General features: G+C 48.4%; 1 protein-coding gene across 1 annotated transcript; it reads right to left on the reverse strand.

The window, feature by feature from the left end:
* Window positions 1-12519: 12519 nt before the first annotated feature.
* Window positions 12520-18215, reverse strand: LOC136157750 (histone-lysine N-methyltransferase PRDM9-like; the record flags this gene model as incomplete). Its single annotated transcript, XM_065919527.1, has 5 exons — window positions 12520-14048; window positions 15710-15903; window positions 16974-17041; window positions 17628-17899; window positions 18114-18215. Coding segments are annotated over 5 exons (2165 nt in total), but the record flags the coding sequence as incomplete, so codon positions are not given.
* Between the last annotated feature and the right edge of the window lie 491 nt (window positions 18216-18706).

Raw genomic sequence — 18706 nt, forward strand, 5'->3', positions numbered from 1 at the left:
ATATTCATTGATTAGCTCTAGTAATTTCTGGTGGAAATTACTTTAGTAATTTCTGGTGGAATCTTTAGGGTTTTCTATATAGAGTATCATGTCATCTGGAAACAGTGAGAGGTTTACTTCTTTTCCAATCTGGATTCCTTTTATTTCTTTTTCTGCTCTGATTGCTGTGGCCAAAGCTTCCAAAACTATGTTGAATAGTATTGGTGAGAGTGGGCACCCTTGTCTTGTTCCTGACTTTAGGGGAGATGCTTTCAATTTTTCACCATTGAGGATAATGTTTGCTGTGGGCTTGTCATATATAGCTTTTATTATGTTGAGGTATGTTCCTTCTATTCCTGCTTTCTGGAGGGCTTTTATCATAAATAGATGCTGAATTTTGTCAAAGGCTTTCTCTGCATCTATTGAGATAATCATATGGTTTTTATTTTTCAATTTGTTAATGTGGTGTATTACATTGATTGATTTGTGGATATTGAAGAATCCTTGCATCCCTGAGATAAAGCCCATTTGGTCATGATGTATGATTTTTTAATATGTTGTTGGATTCTGTCTGCAAGAATTTTGTTAAGGATTTTTGCATCTATGTTCATCAGTGATATTGGCCTGTAGTTTTCTTTTTTTGTGGCATCTTTGTCTAGCTTTGGTATTAGGGTGATGGTGGCCTCATAGAATGACTTTGGAAGTTTACCTTCTTCTGCAATTTTCTGGAAGAGTTTGAGTAAGATAGGTGTTCAGTCAGTTCAGTTCAGTTGCTCAGTCGTGTCTGACTCTTTGCAACCCCGTGAACCGCAGCACGCGAGGCCTCCTTGTCCATCACAGACTTCCGGAGTTTACTCAAACTCATGCCCATCGAGTCAGTGATGCCATCCAGCCATTTCATCCTCTGTCATCCCCTTCTCCTCCTGCCCCCAGTCCCTCCCAGCATCAGGGCCTTTTTGAATGAGGTGGCCAAAGTATTGGAGTTTCGGCTTCAGCATCAATCCTTCCAATGAACACTCAGGACTCATCTCCTTCAGGATGCACTGGTTGGATCTCCTTTAAGTCCAAGGAACTCTCAAGAGTATTCACCAACACCACAGTTCAAAAACGTCAATTTTTCGGCACCCAGCTTTCTTCACAGTCCAACTCTCACATCCATACATGACCACTGAAAAAACCATAGTCTTTACCAGACGGACCTTTGTCGGCAAAGTAATGTTTCTGCTTTTTAATATGCTATCTAGGTTGGTCATAACTTTCTTTCCATGGAGGAAGCATCTTTTAATTTCATGGCCGCAATCACCATCTGCAGTGATTTTGGAGCCCCCACAAATAAAGTCTGACACTGTTTCCACTGTCTCCCCATCTATTTCCCATGAGGTGGTTGGACCAGATGCCATGATCTTAGTTTTCTGAATGTTAAGCTTTAAGTCAACTTTTTCACTCTCCTCTTTCACTTTCATCAAGAGGCTTTTTAGTTCATCTTCACTTTCTGCCGTAAGGGTGGTGTCATCTGCATATCTGAGGTTACTGATATTTCTCCCGGCAATCTTGATTCCAGCTTGTGCTTCTTCCAGCCCAGCGTTTCTCCTGATGTACTCTGCATATAAGTTAAATAAGCAGGGTGACAATATACAGCCTTGACGAACTCCTTTTCCTACTTGGAACCAGTCTGTTGTTCCATGTCCAATTCTGTTATTAGCTCTTCTCTACATTTTTGGTAGAATTCAGCCGTGAAGCCATCTGGTCCTGGGCTTTTGTTTGCTGGAATATTTCTGATTACAGTTCCGATTTCTGTGCTTGTGATGGGCTTGTTAAGATCTTCTATTTCTTCCTGGTTCAGTTTTGGAAAGTTATACTTTTCTAAGAATTTGTCCATTTCTTCCAAGTTGTCCATTTTATTGGCCTAGAGCTGCTGGTAGTAGTCTTTTATGATGCTTTATATTTCAGTGTTTTCTGTTGTGATCTCTCTGTATTCGTTTCTAATTTTGTTGATTTGGTTTTTCTCCCTTTGTTTCTTGATGAGTCTGGCTAACGGTTTGTCATTTTTATTTATCTTTTCAAAATACCAGCTTTTAGCTTTGTTGATTTTTGCTATGGTCTCTTTGTTTCTTTTGCATTTATTTCTGCCCTAATTTTTAAGAGTTCTTTCCTGCTACTAACACTGGGGTTCTTCATTTCTTCCTTCTCTAGTTGCTTTAGGTGTAGATTTAGGTTATTTATTTGACTTTTTTCTTGTTCCTTGAGGTAAGCCTGTATTGCTGTGAACCTTCCCCTTAGCACTGCTTTTACAGTGTCCCATAGGTTTTGGGTTGTTTTGTTTTCATTTTCATTCGTTTCTATGCATATTTTGATTTCTTCTATGATTTGCTGGTTATTCAGAAGCATATTATTTAGCCTCTATATATTTGAGTTATTAATAGTTTTTTTTTCCCTGTAAATGAGATCTAATCTTACTGCATTGTGGTCAGAAAAGATGACTGGAATGATTTCAATTTTTTTGAATTTACCAAGGCTAGATCTATCGCCCAGGATGTGGTCTATTCTGGAGAAGGTTCCATGTGCACGTGAGAAAAAGGTGAAATTGATTGTTTTGGGGTGAAATGTCCTATAGATATCAATTATGTCTAGCTGGTCCATTGTGTCATTTAAAGTTTGTGTTTCCTTGTTAATTTTCTGTTTAGTTGATCTATCCATAGTTGTGAGTGGGGTATTAAAGTCTCCCACTATTATTGTGTTACTATTAATTTCCTCTTTCATACTCGTTAGCATTTGCCTTACATATTGCGGTGCTCCTATGTTGGGTGCATGTATATTTATAATTGCTATATCTTCTTCTTGGATTGATCCCTTGATCATTATGTAGTGTCCTTCTTTGTCTCTTTTCACAGACTTTATTTGAAAGTCTAATCTGTCTGATATGAGTATTGTGACTCCTGCTTTCTTTTGGTGTCCGTTTGCGTGAAATATTTTTTTTCCAGCCCTTCACTTTCAGTCTGTATGTGTCCCTTGTTTTGAGGTGGGTTTCCTGTAGACAGCATATATAGTGGTCTTGCATTTGTTTCCATTCAGCCAGTCTTTGTCTTTTAGTTGGGGCATTCAACCCATTTACATTTAAGGTAATTATTGATAAGAATAGTCCCGTTGCCATTTGCTTTGTTGTTTTGGGTTCACATTCATACAAGCTTTCTGTGTTTCCTGTCTAGAGAAGATCCTTTTGCATTTGTTGGAGAGCTGGTTTGGTGGTGCTGAATTCTCTCAGCTTTTGCTTGTCTGCAAAGCTTTTGAATTCTCCTTCATGTCTGAATGAGATCATTGCTGGGTACAGTAATCTGGGTTGTAGATTATTTTCTTTCTTTACTTTAAGTATGTCCTGCCATTCCCTTCTGGCCTGAAGAGTTTCTATTGAAAGATCAGCTGTTATCCTTATGGGAATCCCCTTGTGTTATTTGTTGTTTCTCCCTTGCTGCTTTCAATATTTGTTCCTTGTGTTTGATCTTTGCTAATTTGATGAATATGTGTCTTGGGGTGTTTTGCCTTGGGTTTATCCTGTTTGGGACTCTCTGGGTTTCTTGGACTTGTGTGACTATTTCCTTCCCCATTTTGGGGAAGTTTTCAGCTATTATCTCCTCGAGTATTTTCTCATGGGCTTTCTTTTTGTCTTCTTCTTCTGGGACTCCTATGATTCAAATGTTGAGGCGTTTCACATTGTCCTAGAGGTCCCTGAGGTTGTCCTCATTTCTTTTGATTCTTTTTTCTTTATTCCTCTCTGTTTCATTTATTTCCACCATTTTGTCTTCTACCTCACTTATCCTATCTTCTGCCTCCGTTATTCTACTGTTGGTTCCCTCCACAGTGTTTTTTATCTCATTTATTACATTATTCATTTTTTATTGACTCTTTTTTATTTCTTCTACGTCTTTATTAAACATTTCTTGCATTTTCTCAATCCTTGTCTCCAGGCTATTTATCTGTAACTCCATTTTGTTTTCAAGATTTTGGATCATTTTTATTATAATTATTCTAAATTCTTTTTCAGGTAGATTCCCTATCTCCTCCTCTTTTGTTTGGCTTGGTGGGGATTTTTCATTTTCACTTACCTGCTGGGTATTTCTCTGCCTTTTCATCTTATTTAGATTGCTGTGTTTGGGGTGGCCTTTCTCTATTCTGGTAGTCTGTGGTTCCTTTTTATTGTGGAGGTTTCTCCCAGTGGGTGAGGTTGGACGATTGGCTTGTCAAGGTTTCCTGGTTAGGGAAGCCTACGTCGATGTTCTGGTGGGGGGAACTGGATTTCTTCTCTCTGGAGTGCAATGGAGTGCCCAGTAGTGAGTTTTGAGATGGGTCTATGGATTTGATGTGGCTCTGGGCAGCCTGTATTTTGATGCTCAGGGCTATGTTCCTGTGTTGCTGGAGAATTTGCGTGGTATGTCTTGCTCTGGAACTTACTGGCTCTTGGGTGGTGGTTGGTTTCAGTGTAGGTATGGAGGCTTTTGGATGATTTCTTATTAATTAATGTTTCCCACAGTCAGGAGTTTTCTGGTGTTCTCAGGTTTGGGGCTTAAGCCTCCTGTCTCTGGATTTCAGTCTTATTCTTTCATTAGACTTAAGACTTCTCCATCCATACAACACTGATAATAAAACTTCTTGGTTAATGGTGAAAAGATTCTCCACAGTGAGGGACATGCAGAGAGACATACATGAAGAAGAAGATAGGGAGGAAGGAGATAGAGGTGAGCAGGAGGAGAAAAGGGGGGATTCAAGAGGAGAGAGACAGATCTACACAGTACTCTGTTCCCTAAGTGTTCTCCATAGCCCAGAATACCCACAGAGATTCACAGAATTGAATTGAAGAGAAAAGGGGGAGGGAGGAAATAGAGGAGATCTGGGGGAGACAAAGGTGAGTCAAAAGAGGGAGTGAGTAATCAAACCAGTAATCACACTCCTGAGTAAAAATGGGTACTGAAGGTTGGATTCGTAAATGTCCAAAATTGATATCAAATACTGAAAATCAAAGATTAAAAATCTAGAGTAGAGGTTAGACTCTTAAAAATACAATATTAAAAAAAAACCTCCACAAATTTAAGAAATATATATTAAGTTTGTTCTAAAAATAGGGTCTTTTTTTTTTTGCAAGGTTATAGGGGGTTATAAAAATGAAAATTAAGGAGTAATGACTTTAAAAGAAAGAAAAAAACTTTTTTAATAAAAAAATAATAATAGTAAAAGTATATCTAGGAATTTCTCTGGAGCTGTTGCAGGCAGTGTGGGTTCAGTTCAGTTTCAGATAGCTCCTTGTTCCAGCTTACACTTCTCGCTACCTATAGGCCCCTTCCACTGCAGCCAGTGTTAACTACAGGGATTTTGATCTGTTGCACCTGTCACTTCTGAAGCGGTCCCCTTTGTTTATTTGGCCTATGTTTGCAGGTCTCTTCAGCGTCTAATTTCCGCCCTGAAACAAGTGGGCGGAGGTGGTCTCTTGTTTAGGTTCGCTTGTTCAGTCGTGCTGTGGGGAGGGAGGGGCGCTGCAGACAAATGTCACTGGCGTCTGTGGGGAGCATTCGCAGCGTTCTGGCCACGCTGGGTTTGCCCCCGCTCACGGCGTGAATGCTTTCCCGTCTACACTGCTCAGGCTCCTGGTTGCTCTCCAGGGAGCGGGCCCTGAGTTGCATGCACTTCCCAGGCCCAAGCCGCTGAGGTTCAGGTTCAGGTTCTCGGGTACTCTATGAAGGCACAGACTCGGTTGGGCCTGCGTTTCATGCCTTCCCGTCTGAGCAGCTCAGGGAACCAGGAGCTTGAGGAGCGCACTCTCCCCAGGTGCAGCGCGCCTTCTCCACTCCGCGGTCCCAGCCTCAGTTTCCAGGCGCGCCCTTGGGTGCGCCTTGGGTCTCTGCTGGGGAGCTGATCTCTGGCTGCGACCCTCCTGGCGGATGTCAACCATCCAGAGTCTCAGGAAGTCTTTGGTTAGAAACTGGAATCCGGTTTGCAGTTTGGTAGGTGATGCCATCTCTGGGGCCGAGTTTGCCCCTTTCCGGCTCTGCCTGGAGCCCCTCTCCCCCCTGCCTCCAGCGGGTGATGGGCTGTTCCGCAGCCCAGCTAGCTCTTCTCTGGTATTGCTCAGTCCTTTGTTCTGTGAATGGGCTGGCTGTGCCTTAGGTTGGGGCTTTTCTCAGGTTAATTCTCTCTCTGTCTCTTGCTATCCCACAGTTTAAGTTGCTATCTCATGTTAGCTCCCTCAGATGGCCCTCAGGGCATTCAGGCCCGGTCCTTACCCTAAGCAATGCTGCCCGCTTCTCTCTGTTCAGCCCCCCTTGCTGGTGGCGGATGCGAGTGTTTGGGATGCTTTTCTGCTGGGAGTTGCTTTTAGGCATATAATCTGTGGGTTTTGTTTATTTTTCCTCCTGGTTAGGATGCCCTCCGAGATTTGAAAACTTCTCCCAGACCCGCCGGTGAGAGGGTTTCCTGTTGTTTGGAGACTTCCTCTATTAAGCCTCCCTTCCCTGGACGGATCCCCATCCCTACCTCTTTTGTCTGTCTGTTTATCTTCTCTCCTACTTCCTTTTAAAGACAGCGGGCTGCTTTTCTGGGTGCCTGATGTCCTCTGCTTGCAATCAGAAGTTGTTTTGTGTAGTTTGCTCTGCGTTTAAATGTACTTTTGATGAATTTGTGGGGGAGAAAGTGGTCTCCCCGTCCTATTCCTCTGCCATCGTAGCTCCCTCCCAAGTGCTCAGCCTTCTTTATGGTCCAGCTCTCACATCCGTGCATGCCTACTGAACAAACCACAGCTTTGACCATGTGGACCTGGCTTGTTTACACATTAGGGGCCTGCCGACCACAGCCATGGTGCCCTGACCAAGGGAACGTGTGACCCCAGTTAGGGAGGTCTGGGGACTGAGTCTGACCCCATCTGCGTGGGCCAGAATCATGTGCAGAGGGAGCCCATACACTCGAAGTTTATAAAAAGGGAAGAGCACATGTGAGCCTCACTTGACTTGTGTTTAGGAATCAATGCTTTACAGTATCGTTTTATCCAGATCTCTGCCTATTTCCTCTTCACCCCTGAGCGGTTCCCCATCCCTGGGGCTCCTGGAGACTCCTCAGGTGAGCTACCTGGTAATTATTCCAATTCACCAGCAAGACCATGGGGAGAAGGGAGCAGGTTTATCTGTGCAATTGATTGCAGAGCACATGGACCAGCAAAAAGCCACTGAGCAGCAGGTGAGGTTGCAACTGTGTTCTCCTTCCAGTAGACGTCATACTCACTCAGCAGAGACCAGACCTGCCCCGCCTCTTCTAGCCCAGCATCTGGTGTGCTTTCACAGAATCTCAGTGGGGTAATAGAAGACCCAGACTGCTAGAACCAAGGTAGTGTGTTCAACATTATTATGATGGCTGTAAAAACAGTTAATATCACACAGAACAGAAGGGAATGTGGGAGAGCAGGAGGGGGAGCCTGGGTCCCCAGTGAGACCCTCTCAGCAGAGCTGGGCCTGAATCAGGCTTGGAGGGGGTGACTAAGAGTTTGCTGCAGAGGACGCCACATTTAGAGGGCCTCCTGCAGCGCAGGTTTCAGGGCTAGATAGCAGCTAAGTGCAGAGCATGGTGGCTGAGCTGACGGCTGTGGATCCTGCAGGCTGAACGCTGAGCCCTGAACGTTGGAAGGTTGTCTGGAGTCAGAGGACGTGCTTGCTCTCTCTGCTGAGATGATCTCAACGGGGACCCACGTTCCCCCTCCTTCTCTCTAGCAGCCATTGGAGTGCAGCCACTCCCCACAGGGAGCCCTGAGGAAACTCCGGAAAGAAAAGACCGGATACTGACCCCAGATGATGAGGTGTGTATCAAAAGGAATAATTTCAATGAGAGGACTCTTGCACCTTCCCATACATTAAAAATGCCAAATTCCTCACCTTTAGATGCTGCCTGCATTTTTGAAGTCCTAAAAGATTCTTGCTGAATAAAATTTAACTCTCAACACCTAGATTATAAATATTTTTATGTCTACACATATGAAGTAGACACTTTCAAAAGAGCAACGAAAGATGACAAATCTCAACATTCAGCACACTGGCACCAATGGTGGACACTCCTAAAAAGATGCAACTGATGGAGCGATTAAAACAGTCATCACCCCTTTTCCCATAAGATTGTGGAATGAACACTGAGTCTGGGGAATTATACAGGGAAGAACAAAATCTGACTCCATGTTCAAAATATATATATTTTTCAAATTACATCTTTTACTTTAATCTTTTCTTCCTGTTTGTCTGTTTGCTACAGGGATACGGTCCATACATAATGGCCTGCCTCAGGAAGCCCCGCCCCTCTGCCTCTGTCCAGGACCTGTCCACCTGTGGATGGCTACAGCAGGGAGAAAGTAACACATCTCCTCCCGAGGCTCGCCATTCCAGATATTTGCCAGATTAATGGCCTTTTTACTGTATTTCCTCACCTCCCAGCTCTGTGTTGTATAAACGACACTGGCATCCAGACCCTGACAAGATGGTTTCTTGGAGATATTAGTCTGCTATCTTCTCAATCTGCTGGCTTTCCAAGGAAAGTCATATTCCTTGCCTCAGCACCTCGCCTCTGATTTATCGGCCTGCTGTGAGGCATGCAGAGCGAGCTTGGACTTGGTAACAATCCCACATGCCTTGAAGTCAAAAAATCAAAACATAAAATGGAAGCAATATTGTAGCAGATTCAATAAAGTCTCTGAAAATGGACCATATAAAAAGATCTGAAACCAAAAACCAAAAGGAGCTCAGTGGTTGTCTGAAATGTTTAGAAAGGAGTTCGAGCCCCTCTTGCCCATCCCCCCTGAAGCCACACTGAACAGTTAAGACCTGTCCATTCAGGACACCCTCTCCAGACCCCAGCTGGAGGTGCTCTGCCCCCAGTGCCCACCTGGGTCTCAGCAGGTGGCAGGGACCGACCCTAGGGGATCTCCTCTCTGGTCCAGGGGAGCGTCACACCAGCCACCCTGTCTCCCTGCCCATAATAAATAAGGAGGGTTGTCAGCACCTGGCGAGTGATGCTGTGGGCACCTGGACTGCCTCGTCCTTGTGAGATATGGTGTGAAGACAACACAGAAGGGGATCCAGCCAAGAGGGATTCAGGCAGCCGTGATCCCCTCTTTACAGGGACCCTGTGAGACCTAGACTCACTCTGCCCGCCCTGCTCCCACTTTTGGGAACTGGCCTTTGTCATTCTCTGGGCAGGAGGTGGGAAGGACCACCCGGTCCCTCTTCCACCTCCTGAGATGCAGGTGGGCCCTGGGGGCAGCAGCACCTCCACCTGGGGTGCAGAGAGGGTGTCCCGAATGCACAGGGCCTAACCGTTCAGTGAGGCCGGCCCTCGTCCACAGTGCAGTGACCTGCTGCAGGGTCTCGGGTTCCCTGGCATCCAGCTCCCCCATCGCCAACCCCAGCTTGGTGTCTTGGGAGCCCCTCACTGGCGGGCACCCCGGAGGTGAAAGCTGCATGCCCAGCGAGAAGGAGGAGAAGCCGGTGGGGCAGGGGTCCAGCATGGAGTGCCCAAGGCCCCTCTGGTCCCCCAGGAACACCCAGCCTTTCTCCTCTTCAGTATGTGTCTTTGTGGCTGATGTTGCCAAACACCTTCCTCTGGAACAGAAGGCTCCATGACCGTGGAAGGGGTGGAGGTGAGGAGGCGCTGTAGCCCTAAACCCAGAGAGCTTCAGAACTAACTTCCCTGAGTCCTGAACGTACTGCCTGTTACATCTGTACCAACTGATGCCGAGATCCAGGCAGATTCTCTGTGGAAACACTTTCCATGTCCAATGAGAGAACCAAACTAGGCCAAGATCTGGGCAGATTCTCTGTGGAAACACTTTTCTGTCCAACAAGCGAGGACTTGTTAAACCCCAACTGAACCCCGAGACGTGGGACGTGCTGTAACTGTGGAGACTGCAAGGAAGGTGTTTGAGAGGTTTCTTCCCGGGCGGCTCCCCGACGCCCCTGGATTTGCTGGACCCAGAGGGGGAGCACTCGTGCTTCTCTCCCCACTGCAGGCCAGACGGTGCCCCCAACCGCACAGCCCTGCTCCCCTGCCTCCATGAGTTCAACAGAAACCCCCCGGTCACGAGGCCAAAGCGCAGTCTTCTCGGTGAGCAGAGCAGAGGCCGGTGGGAAGTCGGGTGGAGGCTGAAATGTTCTTTGTAGAAGAAAAACATGGACGTGTGTTCCCGTGTGTGGTGGCCGGATGCTGCAGTAATTGGTGTTCCCCACACATTTATGGGTGGGTTTTACTTTCTGTATTTTCTAAATTTCTTCTTTTTTAAACAACTGCATATTATGAGAAACTTTTGCAATCAACCATGAGCACTTGCAAAATAAGATCTTTTGTTTTTTTTTTTTCCTAAAATGTTGCAGTTTTCTATGTTGACAGATGAACAGCCTCCTACTTTTAAGTATTCATTTAATTGGCTGCTCGTGGTCTTAGCTGTGGCATGCAGGGCCTTCAGTTGCCGCATGTGGGAAATAGTGCCCTGAGCAGGGCTTGAACGTGGCCCCCTCTGTTGGTAGCTCAGAGTCCTAGCCTGTGGATCAGCAGAGAATGCTGCGATCTCCTACTTAAAAAAAGATTATTTATTTATATTTGGCTGTGCTGTGTCTTCGCTGCTGTGCGGGCTTTTCTCTTGTTGTAGGGCATGGGGGCTGCTCTCTCATTTCTGTGCTGAACTTCTCCCTGTGGAGGCTGCTCTGGTTGGGAAGCAGAGACTCTAGGCTCTTGGACTGCAGTAGCTGTGAAAGGACTTAGTTGCTCAATGGCACGTGGGGTCTTCCCAGATCAGGGATTGAACCTGTGTCTCCACGGGTGTGGTTGACCTTAAGAACACCACGGACTTCACTCTGTGTTGGAGCTCAGTTCCGGGTCTGAGCAAGCGTGGCTTCCTGGGGTGGTCCCCATCCTCATTCACCCAGGGTGGGGGGCTTTGTGTCCACCTTGTCCCCTCGTGCAGCCTGGTCACCCCGGGACCCGTGCTGTGTGGGCATCTGCTCTGCTCACAGCGCAACCCGGGGCCCATCAGACTTCACTCATGAAAGGGAAGTGTAAGGATGAATTATTCCATGGTTGAGAATTTCAAGGTCGCGACAGCATTGACCAGAGTGCTCAGGCACATGTACGAGGCCCATGCATAGAGAAGCCGTGGTGTGGGCTTCAAGGACCCTCTGTGTGGGGGTGGGATGGGGGCCGGACGGGGATTTCCTGCAAATGCAGCTCCAGGCTCTGTGCTCGGCAGGGGGACGACTGTGGGCCCTGCCTGTCTGTGAAGGGCCCCTGGGGCTGCCCAGCTCAGCAGGAACGGCAGGGGTGCGAAGGGAGGTCGGCCTCCCTTAGCGCTCCTGACCTCACACCCCATCATCAGGCCAGCCCAGTGCCAAACGGCCCCTTCCTCACCTAGCTCTGAAGACCTGGAAGGTGTGGGGGCTAGAGTAGATGCAAAAAACAAATTCTGTAAAGCAATTATCATTCTATTAAAAATAAAAAAAGATTAAAGAATAAAACACAAAGCACAGCAAAGATGGGGCTTGTGTTTTCAGCCAGACTCTGCCAGATTCCGCCTGTGCTGACGCATCAGACCAAAATGCTGGTGCTCCCACGCCGTATCACAGATGAGAATAGAGACACAGAGAGGTTGAGCATCTTGCCCCAGCTCACGCAGCTGCAGAGGGCAGAGCTGAGAACTGGACCCCTGTGGTCGAATCTGGAGTCCAGATTCTGTGATGACCTGAGGGAGCGGCAGAGACCAGACGGCCCATACTGAGCCAGGCGCATGCGCGCACACACACATGTGCACGTGGCCTTCACCTTTGCGGCCACAGAAGTCAGAGGGAAGCAGAGGGCCACCAGGAGAGGCCAAAGGAGAGCCCGGGTCTATAAGGAGGAGAGGCCCCACTTCCCAGGAGGCCGGGGAATTCCCTTCCCTGGTGAGTCTGACTCCACTCTGCATTCCTCTCCCTGGACCCAGGATTGACTGTCCAGTGACCTAACTGAGTTGGCTCCAGAATTATGCCTTCTCAGGGGTTCAGCTAACTGGACCCCAATGCTGTCAGTGTTAAGGGGGGAATGAGTACATAGTCTGGGATTCAGATTTGTTTGGAGACAAAATTTATTAGAAGAGGAGACCTAAAAAACCACGAAGGCAATTGGCATGAACATCTCCAGAACACTTAAGAAACCCTCTGCTGTTTATCTACCTCCTCTCATGTCATGAAAGTGGAAGGTCTATTTAACAAGTAATTCTGTGCTTATCACACTCTTTCTTTAAAATATTTATTATATATTTATTTATTCGGCTGTGGCGTGTCTTAGTTGCAGCATGTGGGAGCTAGTTCCCAAAGCAGGTACTGAACATGGGTCTCTGCATTGGAGTTTTGACCCCTGGACCACCTGGGAATTCTCTCCTCATACTCGTGGGGACAGTAAGGGGTCACAGGCCTCCTCTGAGGCCCCCTTAGAGTTGAGGCATGGGGTGGCTGCAGAAATCCTCCTGTGGTTAAGGTGTGGTTTGTTGCTCATGACTCACTCACACTGCCTGCAAACATAGGGCTTCTCCCCTGTGTGTGTCCTCTGGTGGGTGATGAGGAGGAACTTCCGACTGAAGCTTCGCCCACACTCCCTGCAATCGTAAGGCTTCTCCCCCGTGTGTGTCCTCTGGTGTGTGATGAGATGAGCCTTCCGATTGAAGCTTCGCCCACACTCCCTGCAAACGTAGAGCTTCTCCCCTGTGTGTGTCCTCTTGTGTCTGATGAGATTGGACTTATCACTGAAGCTTCGCCCACAGTCCCCGCAAACATAGGGCTTCTCCCCTGTGTGTGTCCTTTGGTGTTTGACGAGGTCGGATTTCTGACTGAAGCTTCGCCCACACTCCCTGCAAACATAGGGCTTTTCCCCTGTGTGTGTCCTCTGGTGGGTGATGAGGAGGGACTTCTGACTGAAGCTTCTCCCACACTCCCTGCAAACATAGGGCTTCTCCCCTGTGTGTATCCTCTGGTGTGTGATGAGGACTGACTTATCACTGAAGCGTCGCCCACACTCCCCGCAAACATAGGGCTTCTCCCCTGTGTGTGTCCTCTGGTGTCTGATAAGGACTGACTTATCGCTGAAGCTTCGCCCACAGTCCCCGCAAACATAGGGCTTCTCCCCTGTGTGTGTCCTTTGGTGTTTGATGAGATCAGATTTCTGACTGAAGCTTCGCCCACACTCCCTGCAAACATAGGGCTTTTCCCCTGTGTGTGTCCTCTGGTGGGTGATGAGGAGGGACTTCTGACTGAAGCTTCTCCCACACTCCCTGCAAACATAGGGCTTCTCCCCTGTGTGTATCCTCTGGTGTGTGATGAGGACTGACTTATCACTGAAGCTTCGCCCACACTCCCCGCAAGCATAGGGCTTCTCCCCTGTGTGTATCCTCTGGTGTCTGATGAAATCTGACTTCTGACGGAAGCTTTGCCCACAGGCCCTGCAAACACAGGGCTTCTCCCCTGTGTGTATCCTCTGATGTCTGATGAAATCTGACTTCTGAATGAAGCTTCGCCCACACTCCCCGCAAACATAAGGCTTCTCCCCTGTGTGTGTCCTCTCATGTGTGATGAGACTTGACCTGTCCTGGGAGCCTTGCCCACACTCTCTGCATGTGACCCTCATAATCCCTGAGACCCCTGCCCCTGTGAGCAATGTGCCTGTGTCCTCTGGATTCAGTTTCTGGCTTGTGCTGGGCTCGTCTTTCATTCGCTCATGCACCCCAGAACCCCCCATTTGTCCTCCGGGTGAGTAGGAAGAGGCCCTTGAAATCCTCTTCAGCCTTACGCTTTTCAGCAAAGCTTGGGGCCTGTCCTTGGCCTCCTGATCCTCAGGTTTGTCGCTCGGGCTGTGTGGATCTGAATATTGCTGATTTTGACTGCCTGGGCAGGGATCCTCTGGTTGGAGGTCTCTTTCAGATGGTCTCAGGAGGGTCTGAGAGGGGTGACTGCGTTGGATGTGTCGGCTGAGGAATTTCTGGCTGGAGAAGGCCAGAGAGCAGGAGGCACATGGGTGGATCTTGGGCTTCGGTTCTGCTGAAAGAGGAAGCTTTTGGTCAGGTAGCTGGTTTGCTGTGGTCAGACCCTCCCCACTGATCATCTAAGTGTTGACAGTGCACGATCTGTCTCCCATCAAGTGCCTTTACAGTCCACTTTTCAATTCCACTCTTATTCTCTGCATCTACAGAAATCCAGGAATCAGGTGTCAGGGTCCTTTTCTACATATCACCCAGATAGGGACCTTCCAGCTGCATCAGAGGCAGCGTCTCTCCTGATAGAGGTGGATGTGCAGGGACTTTCCCTGCGCGTAAGTGTCTGAAAAGTCACGTCACAGTGGCCCCAGATATTTACCCTAATGAGGGATAAGACTTGATGACTTAGGTGAAATCTCCTGAGAGGCTCCCTGTGGGGGGAAGATGTCTATTACGTTAGGGGCGCCTGACCTGGAGCTCTCTGTATATGGGATGCTGCACAGGGGGTGGGTAGAGCAGGTGTGGGTAAATCTGACTTTGTGGCTCCATGTTCAAAGAGTAGGCTTTGTGCCGATCTCTGCAGGAAGTGGGTTTGAGCCTGGATGAGACCGAGCGACTCAGGTCCCACTAACTACAGTTCTGGCTCCTGCTGCCCAAACTGATTCACAAATTGCTCCTCTTTCAGTTTCCCATAAATCATAAAATAAAGGCATATCCTTTCTCAAGCCTCACCAGTATTCATACCTCATTTAATTCATTCAGGCTTAGTCCATTTAACGTGCACTAGGAAGCCCTGTTTAAAAATACATGTCCAGTCAGACCCTTCACACCCTCACTCCCAAGTATCTTCAGCCAACCCACTCTCCCCTCATGTCTGGCAATGAACTGACCTCTGAGGGGACTCCCCGCTGCTGTCTCTTCCCAAAAGTGAACCAAAGCATCTTCTTACCACAGAGAACATGCTGCTTGCAGCTGAAAGCCTGCGGTTGTTCTGTGTCACCCAGGAGGACCCCTGGGGCCTGCGCGTGGACACAGGCCCTGAGGCTTCCGTGTCCCGTCCAGCCTCCTTCCTCTCCCTCTGTGCTTCCTCCCGCAACCCCGGCATGGCCTCGCTTCCCGGCCCTGGGGCTGAGGCACTGGCTGCTCCCCTGCCTGGAATCCTTCCCCGCAGGTCTTATCTCTGCAGAGACCCTGCCGCACCGTCCTGCCCCGCACCCCACCCTCTGCTCACGCTGACCCAAGGCACGTTCCCTGCGCTGGTTTTCCTCAGCACCAGCCCCTGTCTGGTATGAAGCCCCTGCTGCCCCAGTGGTTCTGTCTGTTTTGGTGCGTGGAGCCCCGTCTGGCACAGAGCGTGAACTCACATGACAAAAGACTGGAACAGGAACTGAATGCGCATCACTGTACACGTGTCGCTTAGAAATGGGAGGAAATTAAGCAGAAACAAATACAGGGCAGAGAGCTGGTAGGTGCTAGAAATGTTGCTTTTTGCTTCTAAGCCTTTCAGCAGAAGGTGATGTTGCACATTTTTCTGCATGAAATATTAAAAATTAGAATATTTTTAATATAAAATTTTTCCTAACAATCATATGAAAGGAACGAAATTCTGAGGCATTTTAATTGCAACTCAACTGACTGTGGACTGGATTGTCCTCTGCTTCGAAATCGGACCACGGCTGCTCCCAGGATGGGGTGGGGTGCTGGAAGAGGGGAGACACCCACCTCTCCCGGCCGCGAGCTCACTCTTCCCCCTGCTGTTCCGCCTGATGCCAAAGTCCTGACCATACTCGTCCCCGTACCAGACCAGCAGCTCACAGCCCGGCAAGACCACCCGGCAGGTTCGGTAGAAGATCTGCCCGTGATACTGGAAGGCCACCAGGTTCTGCTCCTCGTCGTCCCGGGCACAGTTCACATACCTGGGGTCGAGGCCGGGAAAGGGAAAGAAATCTCAGGTGGTGAGTGCCCTCCACTCTCCGCCTATGCCCAGCTCCTTGCCTTCCTCCTCTGAGACCGCCCCTCATGTGGACCGTCTGTTCACACCTTCGACCAGGCCACGTGAATTCCCATGCTTTTCTCTCCTTACTTAAGTAGCCATTTTACATAGCCCAGTTCCAGACTCATCTCCACCTGGACTGTCCGTGAGGCTGGTGACCTTCAGCTCCTCTAAACTCTGAATTAAGTTCTCTTTCATCCACAGGACTTGGTACTTCTTGGCTAACATGCAGCCCTCAGCACTCACCCCAGCCTGCCGTCTCTCCCGAGGCTTTCTCCCATCTCCCCACATGTATCCAGGGTCCTATTCGCTTGCCCACCCCCTCCCATGGAAACTTGGAGAGAGCTCTGATATAGCTTGAGAGACGGAACAGTAATAGTCTGTTCACTGTCTGCCTGTCCTGATGAAAGGAGAGGCCCTCAGAGAATGGCCCTGCTCAGGGCCAAGCTGCCCCCCATTCCTTCTGAGGACTCAGGGCCCGCTTCTCACTGGAACCAAGCCTGAGGAGGTTGTTGCCCAAATAGAGTCAAGGTCTCCTCTGTTAGGTTATCCTGGCGCTGTGCAGTTACTCAAAGATAGAAAAAGTAAGGATACTGTTCCTAAAATCAATTGGCTAATGTCTGTTTGCAGTATGTTCTCCAAAAGGACATGGGTTGTGTGATCTGCTTCAGTACTGATGTTCACTGTCTAAACTGAACCATAAAGGGTGTGGTAAGTGTCCATTAAGTGAGTTAAAGTGTCCCTGGTGAATCTCAACGCTTCAAGTTGTTTTCAAGTCCACCAGTTTTGTTCAGCATATAGACTTGTATCTTGACGGCACATGCCATATTTTTATTTCCTACTTTCCAGTGTCTTTTGAAATGAAAGAGCATGATATGGAGGGAAAAGAGGACAAGAGATGTGAAAGCTCTTGAGGGAGCCGGGTTGAGAAGGAAAGGGGCGTGGGATGGAGGGCGTCTCAATGTCTACACACTGCAGACTCACTGCACTCACCTCATCCAGTTGGCCCAAGACGTGTCCTTTCCATCCACATACTCGTAGCAGTTCCTCCCTTTGGTGATCTGAGTGTCAGAGAAAGAGTTACAAGCTTTCCTCTTTTTTTTTTTTTTTTGGTAGGAAGCAACAGAAGAGCTATTTCCCTGTGTAGTCATTGGTGCTTTTCAGCCTGCATGGATTCAACTGCCTGTCGGACCACACGGTAAGCTCCTTACTCATCATTCCAAGTCTGAGTCTCTTGGTTCATTGAAGGCAAGGGTTCCACAAGGGAGGAGTCACTTCTGTGTATCTCTACACTGTGCTCCCACCTCTCCTCTGACCTTTAGATAGAGGACCTGAGTGTCTGTACACTCTGTTCCGACCTCTCCTCTGACCTTTAGATGGAAGTCCTGTGAGTGTGTACCAAGGTGTTCCCACCTCTCCTCTGAGCTTTAGATAGAGGTCTGAGTGTCTGTACACTGTGTTCCCTCCTCTCCTCTGGCCTTTAGATGGAAGTCCTCTGTTCACGCCCACGGCACACAGTACACAGGGCTGACTGTGTCTTTGCCGACCGTGTTATCACCATCTGCATCCTCATATGTAGACATGAAATACCCCCCACCACGTACAAGTGATTAGAGGCCAGAGGACAGGGAAACGGGTGCTTCTCACCAGCCAGGCGTATCCACTGTTGGCGGCCTCTTCATCATCTGTGATCTGGCCCTCATAGGGGCCAAAGTGCAGGCCCAGCGGCAGATCGGATGCCTCGTTCCACACTCCAAGCCCAGCGTCAGGGATGCCCGACAGTCTGATGCTTAACCCAGGGGGCAGCGTGAGGACTGAGCGATTGGCATGCCCCTTTTCCACTGCACAGTCCTTTACAAATGTTGGGGGCCCATGGGCAGCACAGCTGTCGATGAAGAAGTTCTGACACTCCTCACAATCTGGAGGTGAGAACAGGGAATGAGAGGAGGTACAGTGATGTTGCTGGTCGTAATGACCTTCATAAAGAACTAGGGCATTCATGGCATTTGGCCTCGATCCTGCACCCCAAGTCATAGAGGAAGGGGATGGCCGGGGGACCAAATGGTGAGGTGAGGTTAGTGGACCAAGGCCTCGTAGCCCCTTCTCCGTGAGTGGGCCAGCGGGGTCACTCACAGAGGTAGTCGTCATCCTGGGGCTCGCTGACCTCTTGGTACACGTGGCCCTTTCTTTCCCGTAGACTGTACCTCTTCACTCCAGTCTCCTTTCTTCTGAGTTCTAAGATGGACAACAGAAGCTAAGCAAGGCTGGTTAGTCCCATTTTATCAGAAGGTGTGAGATCTCCTACCTGTCCATCTCTACACTCTGTTAAAACTTTCTTACACGTATTTTTCAAACTTTTACTTTAGTAATTTTATGTTTTCATATTCCATTATTTATTTCTCGGCCAGACTGCATGGCTTGTGGGATCTTAGTTCCCTGACCAGGAATGGAACTCACACCTCCTGCAGTGGAAGCGTGGATTCTTAACCACTTAACCACCAGGGTTAGGGTTAGGGTTAGGGTTAGGGTTAGGGTTAGGGTTAGGGTTAGGGTTAGGGTTAGGGGTTAGGGTTAGGGTTAGGGTTAGGGTTAGGGTTAGGGTTAGGGTTAGGGTTAGGGTTAGGGTTAGGGTTAGGGTTAGGGTTTAGGGTTAGGGTTAGGGTTAGGGTTAGGGTTAGGGTTAGGGTTAGGGTTAGGGTTAGGGTTAGGGTTAGGGTTAGGGTTAG

Source organism: Muntiacus reevesi, chromosome 2 (genome assembly GCF_963930625.1).
Source record: "Muntiacus reevesi chromosome 2, mMunRee1.1, whole genome shotgun sequence".
NCBI lineage: Eukaryota > Metazoa > Chordata > Mammalia > Artiodactyla > Cervidae > Muntiacus > Muntiacus reevesi.